The 21,220-nt window shown below is 39.9% G+C and overlaps 2 protein-coding genes across 2 annotated transcripts in view; one reads left to right on the top strand and one right to left on the bottom strand.

The window, feature by feature from the left end:
• Positions 1-2,487: 2,487 nt before the first annotated feature.
• Positions 2,488-2,949, bottom strand: LOC100482217 (profilin-1). The gene has a single exon (XM_002931224.2). The coding sequence runs from the start codon at positions 2,947-2,949 to the stop codon at positions 2,488-2,490; it is 462 nt and encodes a 153-aa protein (XP_002931270.2).
• Positions 2,950-4,780: 1,831 nt separating this feature from the next.
• The window catches only part of MTMR8 (myotubularin related protein 8), a 178,522-nt gene continuing 162,082 nt past the window's right edge, over positions 4,781-21,220 (top strand). Inside the window, 2 exon segments of the mRNA XM_034653522.1 lie at positions 4,781-4,882; positions 6,116-6,122. Coding sequence (XP_034509413.1) covers positions 4,781-4,882; positions 6,116-6,122 — 109 coding nt within the window.

Here is a 21,220-nt window from a genome sequence, read left to right as displayed (position 1 = left end):
CTGAGTGAATATCTTCTTTCCAGAGAGGCTGTCTCTGACCTCATTGTTCAAAATAGTTTCTCCCACCATTCTCTATCTCCCTTTATATTGCTTTGTCTTTGTAACATTAATCATCTCCTGATACATATTATCTGTTTCTCTTATGAGAATATAAGCTCCATGAACATAAAGTTTTTGTGCATTTTTTCTACTGATATATCTAAAACAGTGTATGAAATATAATGGGAGCTCAATACATGTTTGAAAAAACAAAGTACTTTATAGCATTTACTTCATGGTACTATAATTTATCTTTTTTTAAAATTTATGCTTCTTCTTTTCTTTAATAATAATTTTTATTATATTATGTTAGTCACCATACAGTACATCCCTGGTTTTTGATGCAAACTTCATTGATTCATTAGTTGCATATAACACCCAGTGCACCATGCAATATGTGCCCTCCTTACTACCCATCACCAGCCTATCCCATTTCCCCACCCCCATCTCTGAAGCACTCAGTTTGTTTCCCAGAGTCCATAGTCTCTCATGGTTCATTCCCCCTTCTGTTTACCCCCTTTTCTTCTTCCCTTTCTTCTCTTACTGATCTTCCTATTTCTTATGTTCCATGAATGAGTGAAGCCATCTGATGTGAAATATAATTTATCTTTTCACTTATCTTGTCCCCACTAGGCTCTTATCTAAGAAACCTCTTTTTCCTTTTTTTGGATATTTAATTACCTAGCCAATGCCTAGCATGGAATGTATTGGATGTCCTGCCAGGGATGTTGCAGAGGAGTTTCAAACATTGAATGGGGTTGGCCTAAACCCACGCTGCCCAATTCAGTAGCCACTAGATATATGTGGCTATGGAACACTTGAAATGAAGCTTTTCTGAATTGAGATGTATTGCAAATGTAAAATACACATCAGATTTTGAAGCCTTGGCATAAAAACGTGTAAAACGGCTCATCAGCAATATTTTCATTGAGTATATGTTTAGATAACAATATTTTGATGTACTGGGTTTAATAAATTATATTCTTAAAATTAAGTTCACCTGTATTACTTCTTTAATGTGGCTACCAGAAAATTTTAAATTACATATCTGACTAGAATTATATTTGCATTGAGTAGCACTGCTCTAGAGATTTTGACAACCACCATGTTTTTGGGGCTCCTGGGTGGGTCAGCTGTTAAGCATCTGGCTTTGGCTCAGGACATAATCCTGGGGTCCTGGGATTGAGGCCCATATTGGGCTCCCTGCTCGGTGGGAAGCCTGCTTCTCCCTCTTACATTCCCCTTGCTTGTGTTCCTTCTCTCGCTCTCTCTCTCTGTCAAATAAATAAATAAATAAATAAATGAAAATCTTTAAAAAAATACCTCCATGTTTAAACCCTGAGCTTTATAAGCTTGTGAAGGTATATGTTGGGGGTGTTGTAGAGGTGGGTCCTTGTAATTAACATAGAAGAAGTTTCTCCATAATCACTGCTCCTGGGGGACTGGTGACAGCAGGATTCAAATAAGTACCAGGTCAAATAAGCACTATGGTTTATTACTCAACCTCATCTTTTTCATTCCTGCCTTTTCTCACCCCGGAGTCCTCAGAGCTGCTAGGAACAAACCAGATTGAATGGTTAGAATTTTTCACCTCCTTTATTAGTTTCATGCCCACCCTGACAGTGAGAACAATGAACAGATAAATGGTCCAAAGCTGAGCTACAAATTCAAAAAAGAAAATCTAGCCACAGCATCTTGGATCATCTATACCCAGGAGAATTTTCACTTTGGAAAATCTCTTTCTTCCTGATAAGTAATTTTAGCCATGCAACTTATTCCCCTGTCAGAGCTCTGTTCTGAGTTATCCAAATATAGAGAAGTAGAAGACACATCATCTGCCCTTTAAGAAGATTATAATGAAGTTGGGAAACAAAACCTATGTGTGTGGGAAGTTAAATAAGAACACAAAACATTCATACAAGAAATGTTGGGTAGAGTGTGATTAAGGACCAAATAAATGACCCAGAAAGTTAATGCTTTAAGAATTCAAATCAGTGTCAACCCCAAGGGTCAGGGAAGGTCCAAAAAGCTTCCTCATGGAGTTAGTACTTGAGCTGGACCTTGGAAGATCTGTGTGATGTTACAAAATCCTAGATTTCCAAAGGTTAAATGGCCCTCAGAGACATGGTAAGTAAGGAAAAAGTTGGGATTAGAACCAAGTTTTTCTAGTTCCCAGTTCTCTCCTTCAGGTGCTAAGGAAAGATGGTGTTCTAGGTACAAAAAAGACCCAGAAGCCTTAATCCCTTAACACTTACTCCTCAATCTGCCTCCCCCTCCCAACACAGCATAACACATACATACACACAGAGACACACACAGACACACACATCTTCAAACCTTATATGGGCTCACCCTTTTTGTTTTCCTCAATACCAGGTTAACTTAGCAGGTAATACAGATAACACTGAATTCAAATTCCAGGTCAAACACCAATTCCTTTTTATTTAGTTAGAAATGGGCCATGTGTTGATGAATGGCCTCTCTGATGTAACCTGCCATCTCAAAAGCTTTAAGGTGGAGAGGTCCTCCTTCTGTTCCTTTTTGTCCCATCACCACAAGGTATACAGACTCAATCTGAACTACAGTCACTGCCTGGCTGCCCTGATTCTGGCTTTTGGTGCGGAGGTCCATGGTATTGTTGCCCTCAGTGTAAAGGTTGTCCCGAATCAACAAGCATTTGGTCCCTGCAAGGGTGATTCCCTGAAGAAACAACTTCTCTCTCCCCTCTCTCGACAGCAAGATCTGAATTTCTTCCTGGGTCAACTGGAAAAAGTTGCCTTCAGGGTAAGAAGCTAACAACCAGGGTGGGGAATTGGTGATAATTGCTGCATCACAGCACATCCCAGTCTGTAGGAAGAGGGTGATGCAGTCTTGCCACACCTCTTCGCTGATATCCCCTATGCACTGCATGATTCAAGTAAGCTGTCTCTATAAGATGAATAATGTGTTTTCTAGTAATTTGGTCTGCAAAAGTAGTTTGTTAGCAGTTGGCTTAAGATGACTGATAAGCTGAGATTGAAATAACCTAAAAATACAGTCTGTTTCTGATGGCTTCTCCCCAGCAGCAAAGTGGAGGTGGTCTTGGTGACTTGTATGAAGTTATGGCCCAGCTGCCCTCTGCTGTGATTTATCAAGCTGCCTCTTGAGCATGAGTGAGGTCACAAAGGCTCTGTGACTTTTTAAATAGTCATCATCCACCACATCATGGCTGACTTTTGGCAGCAGCTTTCTGAGCCTGTACCTCTAGCTATGGAGATAGACAATAGAGCAAAGTATACCTACTTCCCTGGGATACCATGGGAAGAACACTAACCCCCAATAGTGGAAAAGCCCTCAAAATAGAACATAAGAGGGCAATAATAGAGCTGGAGTTTTGGTTATAAAACAGAACAGATTTGCTACAGCAATTAGCATTTCAGATGTTGGCTAATCTTGCTGAGGCCTGAGCTCTAGGTACAAAGTCAAAAGTCCCACAGACTCATCAGTTCACAGCTCCTTTTGGGAAAACCACAATAGCATCCTCATGGTTTCCCTCCCTCCAAACTCTTTCCCTCTATTTTATCTTCTGACCCACACTAGCTGTGAGTCTAGAGTTATTCATTCCCATCTAGCCGTTCAGCAAGTATTTATCAAGCATTCATCATGTGCCAAGTACTTTTCTAAGCACTGGGATATGGTAGCAAACAGAGAAAACCTCATGGAACTAACATCGTAATGGGGGAGACAAACAATAAATGGATGATAATAGTATATTTTTTTGCTGAAAACATTTTGAGTCCAATACTTTCTTTTCCTGTATTTTCCCTCTTATCGCCAGGCTTTCTTTACTCTACTGGAGGTCCAATTTGACTTCTGATTCTTCTACAATATTTGGCAATTTCCTGCCTGTCCCTTATTTTCCTCTGAAATGACATCAACTTGCCTTAAGGAAGAAATGTTAGGGAAAATGGCAAAAGTTAATGGTGGATAAAATCCAGGATAGCTTTGAAAATTTATTTATACAACAAATATTTATTAAGTACCTACTGTATGCCAAGTCTTTTCTAGACTTTGGAGATCTAGCAGTGAACAAAAGTTCTTGCCTCACAAAGCTGAGATCCTAGATGGGGAAACAAAAAATAAATGACATTTATAATATATCAGGTTTTCCAACTGCCAGACTGTTATTTTTTCCATCACAAGTCTGATTCAGAGAATACCACTGAATGACTACACCTGTTGGCACCTCATATGAGAGGTGGTCTGGTGGGCTTTGGTCCTCTTCCCACATCTATGATGACAAAAATTATGAGGCTACTGCAATCTTCTGGGACTTAACTAGGTTAATGCTAGTAGACTAGGAAAAGAGGGGAGTGAGAGGAGGATATGCTTATACATCATTTCAAAAAGTATTCTACTGTGACTTGTCCAAGGCCTCACAGCAAGGAAGCTTTTCAGAAATCCAGTTGCCAGAATGGGACTGTCTGTGCTATCTTGGTAAGGTGCCATCACTGTTAACATTAGAGAGTAGTGGCATTATATAGTTTGCCAGAACCCTTATAGCATTAAAGTACGTGAGAAGGGAGGCAGTACTCAAGTCTGGAACTTAACTTGTGGGCCTGACCTGCTGCCCAAACCAGAAAACCATAAGTTCCCCACTACAAAGGGTATTTGCCAGGAATCAAGATGGCAGGAGAGGCCACAGACAAAGTGTCACGATAGAAAACTCCAGGAGGATCACGTGACCAGAGCTTGTATCGGGATGGGGAGGGAGCAAGTAGGCAGCTGGAGAGGTGGCGGCAGCGACAACCCAAGTTGCAGGGCTTCAGTTGGTGGAAACATGGACCTTATCACGGTGCCCAAGGTAAGGAGGAGACTTAGGAGAGGCTGGGAGCTTCGAGGTCACTTCAGATATCCAACGGAGAGCCCAGGCTTACCCTCTCAAACCTTTTCTGGGAGCTCTTTGATGCCCTCTTCACGCACTGGGACCCGCGTTCTCCATAGTTCACACCCCCTTTCAACTAAATTGAACTTTGCTAAGGACCGGCCCTCTGGCAGTGGCGCGTTGGAGAGGTGGTCTGTGCCAACTGTCCTCTCATGCTACGTGGGGTGTGCACCTGCCGGGTCCCTCCCTGTCCTGTTCCTGGGATGCCAGTTCCTTCTGGCACCCCAGCAGTCACCTCACGCACCCCCTTACTCCAGGCTCTTAATACACACTTGCCATGCTTCTCGAATACACCAGAGGTCATCGCCTCCCAGAGAGTTACTTCCTATATCCAGCATTTTCCTATCCTCCTCTGCCCTAATCTGCCATGACAGCTGCCCAGAACACCACCAGTGTGGTTTTGGGTTTTGGGGGCTACAGCATCTCTCCAGCCCAAGTTGGGCAATGGGCGAAGGAAGGAGGTGTAGCACAGTAGACCTGGCCCTGCTCAGCCAGGAGGAAAAACCCAAAAGGTGGCCTTGCCTGACAAGTTGGCGCCTGCTTACAGCAATCCCCAGATAGAGCCACTTCCACTTTTCTTTTTAGATCCTTCCTCTTCCCTCCCCATTGCTAGGCTCTTTTTATTCCAAATCCATCTACTTCCTGTCAGTTTTCTTTCTGCCATCTGAGACTGAGGATCAGGAAGAGTTCACACAGCTAGTCTCTGGTTAATTTTTCCCCTTTCAATCATAACAGACGTGGCCCAGGCTAAGTGGAGTCCACACAAAAGTCCAGTATGTTTTAATTGAAAAAAACATGGTTTTTTAACTCAGAACACTTGAATTAAAATGCTGGTCCCCCAGCTACCAGCTGATGACTTTTTAAAAAAAGACTTTATTTATTTATTTGACAGAGATAGAGACAGCCAGTGAGAGAGGGAACACAAGCAGGGGGAGTGGGAGAGGAAGAAGCAGGCTTCCAGCAGAGGAGACTGATGTGGGGCTGGATCCCAGAACATTGGGATCATGCCCTGAGGCGAAGGCAGAGGCTTGACTGAGCCACCCAGGTGCATCAACTAGCTGATGACTTTGGACAAAGTATTTTACTTCTCTGAGCCTTTCTTTCTTCCTGTATTAAATGGGGATAATGAAATTTTCTCTGCTCACTTCACAGGGCGATTGTGAGGGCTAAATAAAAAGATGTGTGTGAAAGCTTTTTGTAACTAGAAAAATATTCTACCTACTTGTTAACCTAAGATTATGATGCTGCCTGTTGGGCAAAGCAGGAAATATAACCTTCAAACTTCACCTTTAATGACTCCTTCTTTAGGTCCTTTTTCTGTTGAAGATAATAACATCCCTTGTAGTATACAGCCTTAACTTTTTCTGGGTCCCTTCCTTTGCAGGTCATGTCATCTACACCAGGTTCTCTGGCATGATACAGAAAGGTGGCATCATCGAAGCAAATCATCTGCTACCCAGACTACCTCTTTTCCCAGCCCATTTAACCCTGGGCTGCCCTACATTCCTACTTCAAAATTACTCCCTTTTGCACCTGGGTGGCTCAGTCGGTTAAGCACCAGACTCTTGATTTCAGCTCATGTCATGATCTTGGCTCAGCTCATGATCTCTGGGTCCTAGGATCAAGCCTTGCCTCAGGCTCCATGCTCAGTGAGAAGTCTGTTTGAGATTCCCTCTCTCTGTCCTCCTCTGCCCCTCCCCCTTGTGCCTGTGTGCTCTTTCTCTCTCTCCAAAATGAATAAATAAATTTAAAAAAAAGAATTCCTCCCTTTTTCTTATTTGACTTCAGAGAGAGCAGGGAGGCAGAATTCCCCTTTTGCTTGAGTATTAAAATATTAATATAGTTAAGATATTAAAATCCTCATGTTGGGAGATTAAAGCTATAAACTGTGCTAGCTGTACGGTAAGGGAAAAGATGCCATTATCCCACTTATATCAAAATAATAATAGCAGCTAATACATTGAATATTTAACTGTGTGTCAGGCACTGTGCTAAATGCTTTGTGTGAAATAGGTCTTCAGTCTTTACATCAACCTATATGGGAGGTACTATTATTATTCCCATGTTACAGATGAGGAAACAGACCCATATAGGTGAAGTGAGTTGTGTAATAAAGATAGGAGTGCTCAGTTTCAGACTACTGTGGAGATGAGGTTAATGCTCAAGAAAACTTTAATTGGCATCATGTCTAGACTCCATTTGTACTCCAAGGATGATGGCATTGTTACTCTTGCACTATAAATAAAAACTCCAAATGAAAACTTAGTCCTTTAAATAAAATTGGCATTTCAATTTGTGTACGGCAGAGCTGAGTGCCCACAAGCGGTATGCTGCCACAAGTCTGTTTTTTTTAATTATTATTATTATGAGTTTCTGGGAAGGATTATGGTTGCACTAGTGGCTAGGGATTAAGATGGCTTCTTTTGTTAACTCACTGTATCTACAAAAGGAAGAGATGGTCTTGTCCATCTTAGGACAAAGAGATAACTGTGAGCTTGTCAGTCATTAGCTCTACACATCAAGTGCAGAAGTGACTTTTATTTTTGGCTCTTGTTTATCTTTTTATTCTCTTGGAAAGACTTTTTTTTTTAATTTTATTTATTTATTTGACAGAGATAGAGACAGCCAGCGAGAGAGGGAACACAAGCAGGGGGAGTGGGAGAGGAAGAAGCAGGCTCATAGCAGAAGAGCCTGATGTGGGGCTCGATCCCATAACGCAGGGATCACGCCCTGAGCTGAAGGCAGACGCTTAACCGCTGTGCCACCCAGGCGCCCCTCTTGGAAAGACTTTTTAAAACACTATTGATTTCCTTGATGAATATGGATGCCCAAATCCTCAACAAGATCCTGGCTAATAGAATCCAACTATACATTAAAAGGATTATCCATCATGACCAAGTGGGATTCATCCCTGGGATGCAAGGGTGGTACAACATTCACAAATCTATCAGTGTCTAATTTTATCCAAAAACTAAAATTCAGAAACCATATGATTCTCTCAATAGATGCAGAAAAAAGCATTTGACAAAATACAGCATCCTTTCCTGATAAAACCCTGCAGAGTGTAGGAATAGAGGGTACATTTCTCAATCTCATAAAAGCCATCTATGAAAAGCCTACAGCAAATGTTATTCTCAATGGGGAAAAGCTGAAAGCTTTTTCCTTAAGATCAGNGCTAATAGAATCCAACAGTACATTAAAAGGATTATCCATCATGACCAAGTGGGATTCATCCCTGGGATGCAAGGGTGGTACAACATTCACAAATCTATCAGTGTCTAATTTTATCCAAAAACTAAAATTCAGAAACCATATGATTCTCTCAATAGATGCAGAAAAAAGCATTTGACAAAATACAGCATCCTTTCCTGATTAAAACCCTTCAGAGTGTAGGAATAGAGGGTACATTTCTCAATCTCATAAAAGCCATCTATGAAAAGCCTACTGCAAGCATTATTCTCAATGGGGAAAAGCTGGAAGCCTTTCCCTTAAGATCAGGAACACGACAAGGATGCCCACTCTCGCCACTATTATTCAACATAGTACTAGAAGTCCTTGCAACAGCAATCAGAAGACAAAAAGGGATCAAAGGTATCCAAATCAGCAAAGAAGAAGTCAAAATGTCTTTCTTCGCAGATGACATGATACTCTATATGGAAAACCCAAAGGAATTCACTCCCAAACTATTAGAAGTAATAGAACAATTCAGTAATGTGGCAGGATACAAAATCAATGCCCAGAAATCAGTTGCATTTCTATACACGAATAACGAGACTGAAGAAAGAGAAATTAGGGAATCCATCCCATTTACAATAACACCAAAAACCATACGTTACCTTGGAATTAACTTAACCAGAGACGTAAAGGACCTATATCCTAGAAACTATAGATCACTTTTGAAAGATATTGAGGAAGACATAAAAAGATGGAAAAATATTCCATGCTCATGGATTGGAAGAATTAACATAGTTAAAATGTCCATACTACCCAGAGCAATCTACACTTTCAATGCTATCCCGATCAAAATACCGAGGACATTTTTCAAAGAACTGGAACAAATAGTCCTTAAATTTGTATGGAACCAGAAAAGGCCCCGAATCTCCAAGGAACTGTTGAAAAGGAAAAACAAAGCTGGGGGCATCACAATGCCGGATTTCGAGCTGTACTACAAAGCTGTGATCACAAAGACAGCATGGTACTGGCACAAAAACAGACACATGGACCAATGGAACAGAATAGAAAACCCAGAAATGGACCGTCGGCTCTTTGGGCAAATAAACTTTGATAAAGCAGGAAAAAACATCCGGTGGAAAAAAGACAGTCTCTTCAATAAATGGTGCTGGGAAAATTGGACAGCTACATGCAAAAGAATGAAACTTGACCACTCTCTCACACCATACACAAAAATAAACTCCAAATGGATGAAAGACCTCAATGTGAGACAGGAATCCATCAAAATTCTAGAGGAGAACATAGGCAACAACTTCTATGACATCGGCCAGAGCAACCTTTTTCACGACACATCTCCAAAGGCAANTGTTGAAAAGGAAAAACAAAGCTGGGGGCATCACAATGCCGGATTTCGAGCTGTACTACAAAGCTGTGATCACAAAGACAGCATGGTACTGGCACAAAAACAGACACATCGACCAATGGAACAGAATAGAGAACCCAGAAATGGACCCTCGGCTCTTTGGGCAACTAATCTTTGATAAAGCAGGAAAAAACATCCGGTGGAAAAAAGACAGTCTCTTCAATAAATGGTGCTGGGAAAATTGGACAGCTACATGCAAAAGAATGAAACTTGACCACTCTCTCACACCATACACAAAAATAAACTCCAAATGAATGAAAGACCTCAATGTGAGACAGGAATCCATCAAAATTCTAGAGGAGAACATAGGCAACAACTTCTATGACATCGGCCAGAGCAACCTTTTTCACGACACATCGCCAAAGGCAAGAGAAATAAAAGATAAAATGAACTTATGGGACTTTATCAGGATAAAGAGCTTCTGCACAGCCAAGGAAACAGTCAAAAAAACTAAGAGACAGCCCACGGAATGGGAGAATATATTTGCAAAGGACACCACAGATAAAGGACTGGTATCCAAGATCTACAAAGAACTTCTCAAACTCAATACACGAGAAACAAATAAACAAATCATAAAATGGGCAGAAGATATGAACAGACACTTTTCCAATGAAGACATACAAATGCCTAACAGACACATGAAAAAATGTTCAAAATCATTAGGCATCATGGAAATTCAAATCAAAACCACACTGAGATACCACCTTACGCCAGTTAGAATGGCAAAGATAGACAAGGCAAGAAACAACAATTGTTGGAGAGGATGTGGAGAAAGGGGATCCCTCCTACATTGTTGGTGGGAATGCAAGTTGGTACAGCCACTCTGGAAAACAGTGTGGAGGTCCCTTAAAAAGTTAAAAATTGAACTACCCTATGACCCAGCCATTGCACTACTGGGTGTTTACCCCAAAGATACAGACGTAGTGAAGAGAAGGGCCATATGCACCACAATGTTCATAGCAGCATTGTCCACAATAGCTAAATCGTGGAAGGAGCCGAGATGCCCTTCAACAGATGACTGGATTAAGAAGCTGTGGTCCATATATACAATGGAATATTACTCAGCTATCAGAAAGAACGAATTCTCAACATTTGCTGCAACATGGACGGCACTGGAGGAGATAATGCTAAGTGAAATAAGTCAAGCAGAGAAAGACAATTATCATATGATTTCTCTCATCTATGGAACATAAGAACTAGGAGGATCGGTAGGGGAAGGAAAGGGATAAAGAAAGGGGGGTAATCAGAAGGGGGAATGAAACATGAGAGACTATGGACTATGAGAAGCAGGCTGAAGACTTAAGTGGGTAGGGGGGTGGGGGAATGGGATAGACTGTTGATGGGTAGTAAGAGGGCACATATTGGATGGTGCACTGGGTGTTATACGCAACAAATGAAGCATCGAACTTTGCATCGGTATCCGGGGATGTACTGCATGGTGACTAACATAATATAATAATACAATAAAAAAAATCAATGGGGAAAAGCTGGAAGCCTTTCCCCTAAAATCAGGAACATGACAAGGATGTGCACTCTCTCCACTATTTTTCAACATAATACTAAAAGTCCTTGCAACAGCAATAAGACGCCAAAAAAGGATCAATGGTATCCAAATCGGCAAAGACGTCAAAATGTCTCTCTTCTTGATGACATGATACTCTATATGGAAAACCCAAAAGAATCCACTCCCAAACTATTAGAAGGTGTAGAACAATTCAGTAATGTGGCAGGATACAAAATCAATGCCCAGAAATCAGTTGCATTTCTATACACGAATAACGAGACTGAAGAAAGAGAAATTAGGGAATCCATCCCATTTACAATAACACCAAAAACCATGCGTTACCTTGGAATTAACTTAACCAGAGACGTAAAGGACCTATATGCTAGAAACTATAGATCACTTTTGAAAGATATTGAGGAAGACATAAAAAGATGGAAAAATATTCCATGCTCATGGATTGGAAGAATTAACATAGTTAAAATGTCCATACTACCCAGAGCAATCTACACTTTCAATGCTATCCCGATCAAAATACCGAGGACATTTTTCAAAGAACTGGAACAAATAGTCCTTAAATTTGTATGGAACCAGAAAAGGCCCTGAATCTTCAAGCAACTATTGAAAAGGGAAAACAAAGCTGAGGGCATCTCAATGCCGGATTTCGGGCTGTACTACAAAGCTGTGATCACAAAGACTGCATGGTACTGGCACAAAAACAGACAAATAGGGTGCCTGGGTGGCACCGCTGTTAAGCGTCTGCCTTTGGCTCAGGGTGTGAGGGTAATCTTTGATAAAGCAGGAAAAAACATCCGGTGGAAAAAAGACAGTCTCTTCAATAAATGGTGCTGGGAAAATTGGACAGCTACATGCNGCTATGAGCCTGCTTCTTCCTCTCCCACTCCCCTTGCTTGTGTTCCCTCTCTCGCTGGCTGTCTGTATCTCTGTCGAATAAATAAATAAAAACTTTAAAAAAAAACAGACACATAGTCCAATGAAACAGAATAGAGAACCCTGAAATGGACCTTCAGCTCTTTGGGCAACTAATCTTTGATAAAGCAGGAAAAAACATCCGGTGGAAAAAAGACAGTCTCTTCAATAAATGGTGCTGGGAAAATTGGACAGCTACATGCAAAAGAATGAAACTTGACCACTCTCTCACACCATACACAAAAATAAACTTCAAATGGATGAAAGACCTCGATGTGAGACAGGAATCCATCAAAATTCTAGAGGAGAACATCGGAAGCAACTTCTACCACATCGGCCAGAGCAACCTTTTTCACGACACATCGCCAAAGGCAAGAGAAATAAAAGATAAAATGAACTTATGGGACTTTATCAGGATAAAGAGCTTCTGCACAGCCAAGGAAACAGTCAAAAAAACTAAGAGACAGCCCACGGAATGGGAGAATATATTTGCAAAGGACACCACAGATAAAGGACTGGTATCCAAGATCTACAAAGAACTTCTCAAACTCAATACACGAGAAACAAATAAACAAATCATAAAATGGGCAGAAGATATGAACAGACACTTTTCCAATGAAGACATACAAATGGCTAACAGACACATGAAAAAATGTNGCCAAAGCAACCTTTTTCATGACACATCTCCAAAGGCAAGAGAAACAAAAGATAAAATGAACTTATGGCACTTTATCAAGATAAAAAACTTCTACACAGCCATGGAAACAGTCAAAAAAAACTAAGGACAGCCCACGGAATGGGAGAATATATTTGCAAAGCACACTACAGATAAAGGACTGTTATCAAGATCAACAAAGAACTTGTCAAACTCAGTACATGAGAAACAAACAAACAAATCNACATCGACCAATGGAACAGAATAGAGAACCCAGAAATGGACCCTCGGCTCTTTGGGCAACTAATCTTTGATAAAGCAGGAAAAAACATCCGGTGGAAAAAAGACAGTCTCTTCAATAAATGGTGCTGGGAAAATTGGACAGCTACATGCAAAAGAATGAAACTTGACCACTCTCTCACACCATACACAAAAATAAACTCCAAATGGATGAAAGACCTCAATGTGAGACAGGAATCCATCAAAATTCTAGAGGAGAACATAGGCAACAACTTCTATGACATCGGCCAGAGCAACCTTTTTCACGACACATCTCCAAAGGCAAGAGAAATAAAAGATAAAATGAACTTATGGGACTTTATCAAGATAAAAAACTTCTACACAGCCATGGAAACAGTCAAAAAAAACTAAGGACAGCCCACGGAATGGGAGAATATATTTGCAAAGCACACTACAGATAAAGGACTGTTATCAAGATCAACAAAGAACTTGTCAAACTCAGTACATGAGAAACAAACAAACAAATCAAAAAATGGGCAGAAGATAGGAACAGACACTCTTCCAATGAAGACATACAAATGGCTAACAGACACATGAAAAAATGTTCAAAATCATTAGGCATCATGGAAATTCAAATCAAAACCCCACTGAGATACCACCTTACGCCAGTTAGAATGGCAAAAATAGACAAGGCAAGAAACAACAATTGTTGGAGAGGATGTGGAGAAAGGGGATCCCTCCTACATTGTTGGTGGGAATGCAAGTTGGTATAGCCACTCTGGAAAACAGTGTGGAGGTCCCTTAAAAAGTTAAAAATTGAGCTACCCTATGACCCAGCCATTGCACTACTTGGTGTTTACCCCAAAGATACAGACGTAGTGAAGAGAAGGCCCATATGCACTCCAGTGTTCATAGCAGCATTGTCCCCAATAGCTAAATCGTGGAAGGAGCCGAGATGGACTTCAACAGATGACTGGATTAAGAAGTTGTGGTCCATATATCCAATGGAATATTACTCAGCTATCAGAAAGACCGAATTCTCAATATTTGCTGCAACATGGACGGCACTGGAGGAGATAATGCTAAGTGAAATAAGTCAAGCAGAGAAAGACAATTATCATATGATTTCTCTCATCTATGGAACATAAGAACTAGGATGATAGTTCTATCATCCTAAAAAGGGATAAAGAAAGGTTGGGTGACCAGAAGTGGGAATGAAACATGTGAGACTATGGAGTATGAGAAACAAACTGAGGGCCTCAGAGGGGAGGGGCATTGGGGAATGTGATAGACCGGTGATGGGTAGTAAAGAGGGCACTTATTGCATGGTGCACTGGGTGTTTTACGCAACTAATGAATCATCGAAGTTTACATCAGAAACTGGGGATGTAGTGTATGGCGACTAATGTAATATAATAAAAAAAAGTAAATTAAAAAAACACTATTGAAATCTAATATACATAAAGAAAAGTTTATATCTACATGGTATAATCTATTAAAAATTAATAATATAAATGTATACTCCATGAATGTTCACAAACTGCACACACCTGTGTAACCAGCTCCCAGATCAAGAAACAGAACTTTCCTCTTCTAGTCAATACCCCTCCCAAGGGTAACCATTATCCTGACTTCTAACACAATAGTTTTTTCCTCTTTTGATACTTAATATACATGGGTCATAAGGTATATACCCTTGTGTCTGGTTTCTTTTGCTCAACATTATGTTTGAAATATTCATCTGCATTATTTTTGTAGTCATCGATCATTCTCATTGCTGTATAGTATTTCCTTTTGTTAGCATGCCACATGTGATTTTACCTTTCTTTTGTTGATGGGGAATTTCTAGTTCTGGCTATTCCAAGTAGAACATTTTTTTTGGTGGATATACATAAGCAGTTTTTTTGGGATATACACAGGGATGGAATTTATGGATCATAAGATATGCATGTATTCACCTAGAGTAGAAAATACGAATTTTGCACTCTCACCACCTATGTATGGGAGAGGAATGATCTTTGTAAGTTATAACCTTAGGGTTTAAAGAATGGTTTTTTTTAGCATCTCAGGGCCAACCCAAAAGTTTAGTGACTCTTCTGTCCAAATCAGAATTTGTCCTTTTTACTTCTGTGTCAGCACCTAGAATTCTTAATTACCTTACCTTCCCAGAATGGAAGTTTACTAATTCGGATTTTTTCAGTTAACATTTACTGAGTTTCAGCTGGCTTAGAAATGTACTGTAGTGGTTAAGAGTGTATTTTTTTTAGAGCCAGACTGTCTGAATGCAAATCTCAACTCTACTATTTAACTTTGTTATCTTGGCAAGTGTGTACCTTCTCTGTGCCTCAGTTTCTTTATCTGTAAAATGGTGGTAATAATAGTGCCTATCTCACAGGATAGTTATAGGGATAAAAATGAGTTAATATTGGTAGAGGTGCTTAGAACAGTGCCTGGGACATTATTGGTGCTTAATTTAGCTACCAGTTACTATCATCACCATCAGTAATTGTTACTTACAACATGCAACATTGGAAGTTGTTAAGGATACATAGCTCTCTTAGTTATAGCAACTAACTGCCTTTCTAAGATATCTTAATCAAGTAAGAAGTTGAGATATTAAGCATAAGATCCACAAATGGAAGTAAGAACTTTCATGAGAGGGACAAATGAAATACTATGAGAGATTAGAGGCAAATGAGTGTTCTAGATCAGTGTGAGGAGTATTAAACGAAGGAAGTTTTATGGAAGAGTGGCATTTAGACTGAGTCTGAATAATAGATAAGATTTTGCTCTTCAGAAATTGGGGAGGTGAGAGGGACTCCCTACCAAGGGAACTGCAAGACCATAAACTCAGAGGGAGGTAACTCATTAGGGCAAGGGAGTGAGAGGAACAGAGAGGTACCATAGATTGTAGAGGCTTGAGTGTTACCCTGAGGAATTTGAACTTGGTTCTACAGTTAACCCTTGAACAACATGGGTTTGAACTGTGTGGGTCAACTTACATGCATTTTTTTCTCCTAAATGTAGTACAGTCCTGTAAATGTATTTTATCCTCCTTATGATATTTTTAATAACATTTTATTTTCTCTAGCTTAATTTATTGTAACAATACAGTATATAATACACATAGCATAACATATGTGTTAATCAACTGTTTATATTATTGGTAAGGCTTCCAGTAGTAATGAAGTTTTGGGGGAGTCAAAAGTTTTATGTGGATTTTCAACTGTGTGGGGTTTGGTGCCCCAACCCCCAATGTCGTTCAAGGGTCAACTGTATAGGTAGCATAGAGCTGCTAAAGCTTTGTAGGTCTAGAAACCCGAATACAAAGTTTAGAAAGGAACTTTTAAATCATCTTAATAAGGAATGGGAATGCAGTTTTTTTTGGAATGATGTAAATGTTCTAAAATTATATATTGTGGTGATTGTTATACAACTCTGTACATTTACTAAAAATCAGGGAATTTTACACATAAAACAAACGAATTTTATGGTAAGTTCAGTAAAGCTGCTAACAAATAAATACATGAATAGGTAAAATATAAGATCATCTAGTGATAGTCCAAACTTCTCATGTCACAAATATGGAAGCTGAGGCCCAGTTTGCTGAAGTTTCTTGTTCAAGATCAGTCATCTAGCTAGTGGCAGAGCAGCATTGTCTTTTTGTTGTTTAGTATGCATGGCTGGTTCAGACTATGATAAATTGTGTGAAATTGCCATTGAAACAACAGCCAAAAAAATTGGAAGTGTTGGATGGGTATAGAATGCCATTCTGGATAATAATAATAGTAATAATAATAATAATAATAATAATAATAATAATGCTTTATAGTACTCTACTGTTTACAAAGTGCTTTTCAAGCCACTCTACCTGCTCTCAAGATTTTGATTCACATGAAATTTTCCTAAAACAAGATAATTTTTGGCTCGACTGCCAGGAAACTAATCACCAGATTTAGTGTTCAGTTGTATTAACTGTATTAACTGTATTAGCCCTTGTAATTAGTATAATTACTTCCTCCTCTTCATGGCTTTGATTTTCTGTTCTAATAACCTAATTATAGATCTGAGTGTTTTTTGTTTGTTTTTGTTTTTACTGTAAACCACTTCAGATTCATTCAGGATATAAGCAAGGTCATAATGAATCAAGATAAAACTGGGTAAAGTGTTTATCAAGTAAATGTGATTTCCTTTATACATATATATGTATATATGTATATTTTAAGTCTTTATTTAAATTTTAGGTTAGTTAATATACAATACAATATTGGTATCAGGGGAACATTCACTGGTTTATCGCTTACATACAACACCCAGTAATATTGCTTATATACAAGACCCAGTGCTCATCACAACAAGTGCTCTCTTTAATACCCATCACCCATCTAGCCCATGCCCCATGCACCTCCCTCCATCAACCCTCAGTTTGTTCTCTATCATTAAGAGTCTCTTACGGTTTGATTCCCTCTCTCCTTTTCCCCCACCTTCCCATATGTTTATCTGTTTTCTTTCTTAAATTCCACATATGAATGAAATCATATGGGTTCTCTGACTTTCTCTAACTTATTTTGCTTAGCATAACACACTCTACCTCAGTCTACATTGCTGCAAATGGCAAGATTTCATTCTTTTTGATGGCTGAAAAATTATATATACATAGCACATCTTCCTTATCCATTCATCAGTTGATGGACATTTGGGCTTTCTCCATAGTTTGGCTATTGTTGATAGTGCTGCTATAAACATTGGGGGTGCATGTACCTCTTCAAATCTCTATTTTGTATCCTTTGGGTAAATAAATACCTACTAGTAAAATTACTGGATCCTAGGGTAGTTCTATTTTTAACTTTTTGAGGAAACGCCATACTGTTCTGCCAAATGGCTGTACCAGTTTGCATCCCCACCAAAAGTATAAGAGGGCTCCCCTTTCTCCACATCCTGGCCAACACCTGTTTTTTCTTGTGTTGTTAAATTTAGCCATTCTGACAGGTGTGAGGTGGTATCTCATTGTGGTTTTGATGTGTATTTCCCTGATGATGAGTGATGTTGAGCATCATTTCATGTGTCTGTTAGCTATTTGGATATCTTCTTTGGAAAGTGTATATTCATGTCTTCTGCCCATTTCTTAACTGGATTATTTGTGGGGTTTTTTTGGGGGGTGTTGAGTTTGATAAGTTCTTTATACATTTTGGATGCTAACCCTTTATCAGTTTTCAAGTACCTTCTCCCTTTCTGTAGGCTACCTTTTAGTTTCGATGATTGTTTCCTTTGCTGTACAAAAGATTTTTTATCTTGGTGAACTCTCAATGGTTCACTTTGCTTTTGTTTTCCTGGCCTTTGGAGTCATGTCTAGCAAGAAGTTGCTGTGGCTGAGGTCAAAGAGATTGCTGCCTGTGTTCTCCTCTAGGATTTTGATGGTTTCCTGTATTACATTTAGGTCTTTCATCCATTTTGAACTTATTTTTGTGTATGGTGTAGGAGAATGGTCCAGTTTCATTCTTCTGCATGTGACTGCCCAGTTTTCCCAACACCATTTGTTGAAGAGACTGTCTCTTTTCCATTGGATATTCTTTCCTGCTTTGCTGAAGATTAGTTGACCATAGAATTGAAGGTCCATTTCTGGGCTCTCTATTCTGTTCCACTGATCTATGTGTCTGTTTTTGTGCCAGTACCATGCTGTTCGGCATGTTATTTATATCTGTCTCACTTAGATATCTGGCTGTGTCCTTGTCCTGCTCTTTCACTTGGGACAGATTCCTCTGTCTTCTCATTTTATCTAAATCTCTATGCCTGCTTTCATGTGTTAGAAAAGTTAGGTATGTCCTTGCTCTTGAAGATAATGGCACTATGAAAAAGAGGTCTTATAATATATTGTATTGTTCCCCTATCCTCCCTGCCTTGCCACTTCATGGAGTGTCTCCAGTGTGTGCTGTGTGTGTTGTTGCTTTGTCCTGGCTTCTTTATCCTTCAGGCAAATCATCTACAGAGGCTATCTGTGTGTTTGCACAGTATTTGGTCCCTAGCTTGAATGTGGCAAGTTTTAACTAAATTTGCTCTGGTCTGCATGTAAGATGGTATCTGTCACCACTGCCAACAGAACTGAGGCCTTGCAAAACTCCCAGGTCAGGAGTTGTGGTGTGGGCAGGGATTTTAGCCAGTCTTCTGCAGGAGGGGGCCCATGGAGCTGGAACTGAGGCAAGCATGACTGAGGCAGTTCCACCAGAGGGTGGGGAGAGGGTCGTGGTGTAAACAAGTTAGGGTTATACCGAGGGGCAGGTGACGAAAATGGCCCCAGGCAGTTCCTTTGTTCCTAGAGGGGTTTCTTTGTGAAGCTGCCCCTCTGGAACTCACTCCAAGAGCAAATAACCTCCCCACTGTGTGCCACAAGTGCTCTTCTGTTTGCTGTTTGCACAGTGTATGTCTGCAGGCTGTTTGCCCTGCCTTCTCTCCAAGAACTGCGCAATACCCTCTGGGCTGTCCTTGAGCCAAGTCGTCCACTGACCTTAAGAACTCTTGGCTTTAAGTACTGCTGGTTACAAAGACTCATGAAATTCAGTCCCTTTTGCTTTCCAAGACAATTGCTATGGGGGATCATCTTCCCTGTGGGCTCCTCTGTGTGCTTGTTTGTCCCTTGCTCTTCTCTGTGACTGCAGCTCCCTCCCTATGGCAGCAGTCAAGGTCTGTTTCTTTCCCAAACCATGTATCCGCACTTCCTATCTTCTTCTGGTGGCCTCTTCTTTACCTTTAGTTGTAGAGTTTGTTCTGTCAGTCTTCAGATCAGTTTCTGGGGCATTTGGTATAATTTGGTAGTTATCTGGTTGTACTCTTGGGATGAAGCAAGTGCTGGGCCCTCTGCTCTACAGACATCTTCCTACCAGTTCTCTGTAAGTGCTTTTGAAGCTGCTGCTTTCTACTTTATCTTGGTGAGGTTGTTTGTTATGCTTGCTTGTTAAGGGTGGAGACTCTGTTTCCATGCTCTCTAACTCTTCCAGAGCTAAGCCTGTTGATGTTTAAAATATCTGCAGTTAAGCCTTGGTGATTGCAAAAACTTGGGAAGTTAAGCCCCATTAATTTTCAAAGCCAAGTGTTATGGGGACTCCTTTTCCCAGTGCAGGTCCCCTGTGTCTTGGTTGCTTGGTATGATCTGCTCTTCTCCATTCTCTGTACTTGTGGTGTCCATTTTGTTCATTGATGGATTTGGACCATATCTCTGCTTCTGCTTTTTTGATGTGGTCTTTCATCTTGTGTTAGTTTGGGTAAGCTAATTCCTAGATTCTACATGGTTTTTGTTGCCATTATGAATGATATTTTCTTTTTCTTTTTTTTTTAAGATTTTATTTATTTATTTGACAGAGATAGAGACAGCCAGCGAGAGAGGGAACACAAGCAGGGGGAGTGGGAGAGGAAGAAGCAGGCTCATAGCGGAGGAGACTGACGTGGGGCTCGATCCCATAACGCCGGGATCACGCCTTGGGCCAAAGGCAGACGCTTAACCGCTGTGCCACCCAGGCGCCCCTGAATGATATTTTCTTAATGGGCATTGCTTATATAGAGAAATACTATTGATTTTTGTAAGTTGATATTTTATCTGGCAACATTGTTGAATTCCTCTCATATTAGTTCTAATAATTTGTTAGTTTTTTGCTTGATTTTTTTCTTGGTTGATAATTATCTTCCCCGTAAATTATGCCAGATATAGTACTTCTGTTCCCATTATTGCATTCTTAAATATCTCCCCTCCTTTTCCTCATGTATTGACTAAGATATCTACAACAGTAGAAGCATTAGTTGGTGTCTTGTTAATAATTTTAAATTAATGCATTTAGTTTCTCCATCACACATAATATTATTTGAAGGTTTTGGGTATATAATCTTTACCAAGTTAAGGGTATTCACTTCTGTTCCTAATTCACTAAGTTATCATCATAATAGAATTGAACTCAATTAGATGTTTCTTTTTCTGTACCAATTGAAATAAAGCACTTGATTTTTTCTTTTTTTTTAAATGGAAGTTTTTCTTTTGCATTCTTTTTTTTAATGATTTTTTATTATATTATGTTAGTCACCATACATTACATCCCCAGATTCCGATGCAAAGTTCAATGCTTCATTAGTTGCGTATAACACCAGTGCACCATGCAATACATGCCTTCATTACTACCCATCACCAGTCTATGCCATTCCCCCACCCCCCTCCCGTCTGAAGTATTCAGTTTGTTTCTCATAGTCCATAGTTTCTCATGTTTCATTCCACCTTCTGATTACACCCTTTCTTTATCCCTTTCTTCCCCTACTGATCATCCTAGTTCTTATGTTCCATAGATGAGAAAAATCATA

Source organism: Ailuropoda melanoleuca, unplaced genomic scaffold (genome assembly GCF_002007445.2).
Source record: "Ailuropoda melanoleuca isolate Jingjing unplaced genomic scaffold, ASM200744v2 unplaced-scaffold9607, whole genome shotgun sequence".
NCBI classification, from domain to species: domain Eukaryota; kingdom Metazoa; phylum Chordata; class Mammalia; order Carnivora; family Ursidae; genus Ailuropoda; species Ailuropoda melanoleuca.
The sequence above is the reverse complement of the archived record's forward strand: the minus strand, read 5'-3'. Positions and strand labels throughout refer to the sequence as shown.

Bases quoted from the DNA above. Each gene is read 5' to 3' on its own strand.
- LOC100482217 (XM_002931224.2), bottom strand. From the start codon at position 2,949: ATGCAGTGCATAGGGGATATCAGCGAAGAGGTGTGGCAAGACTGCATC.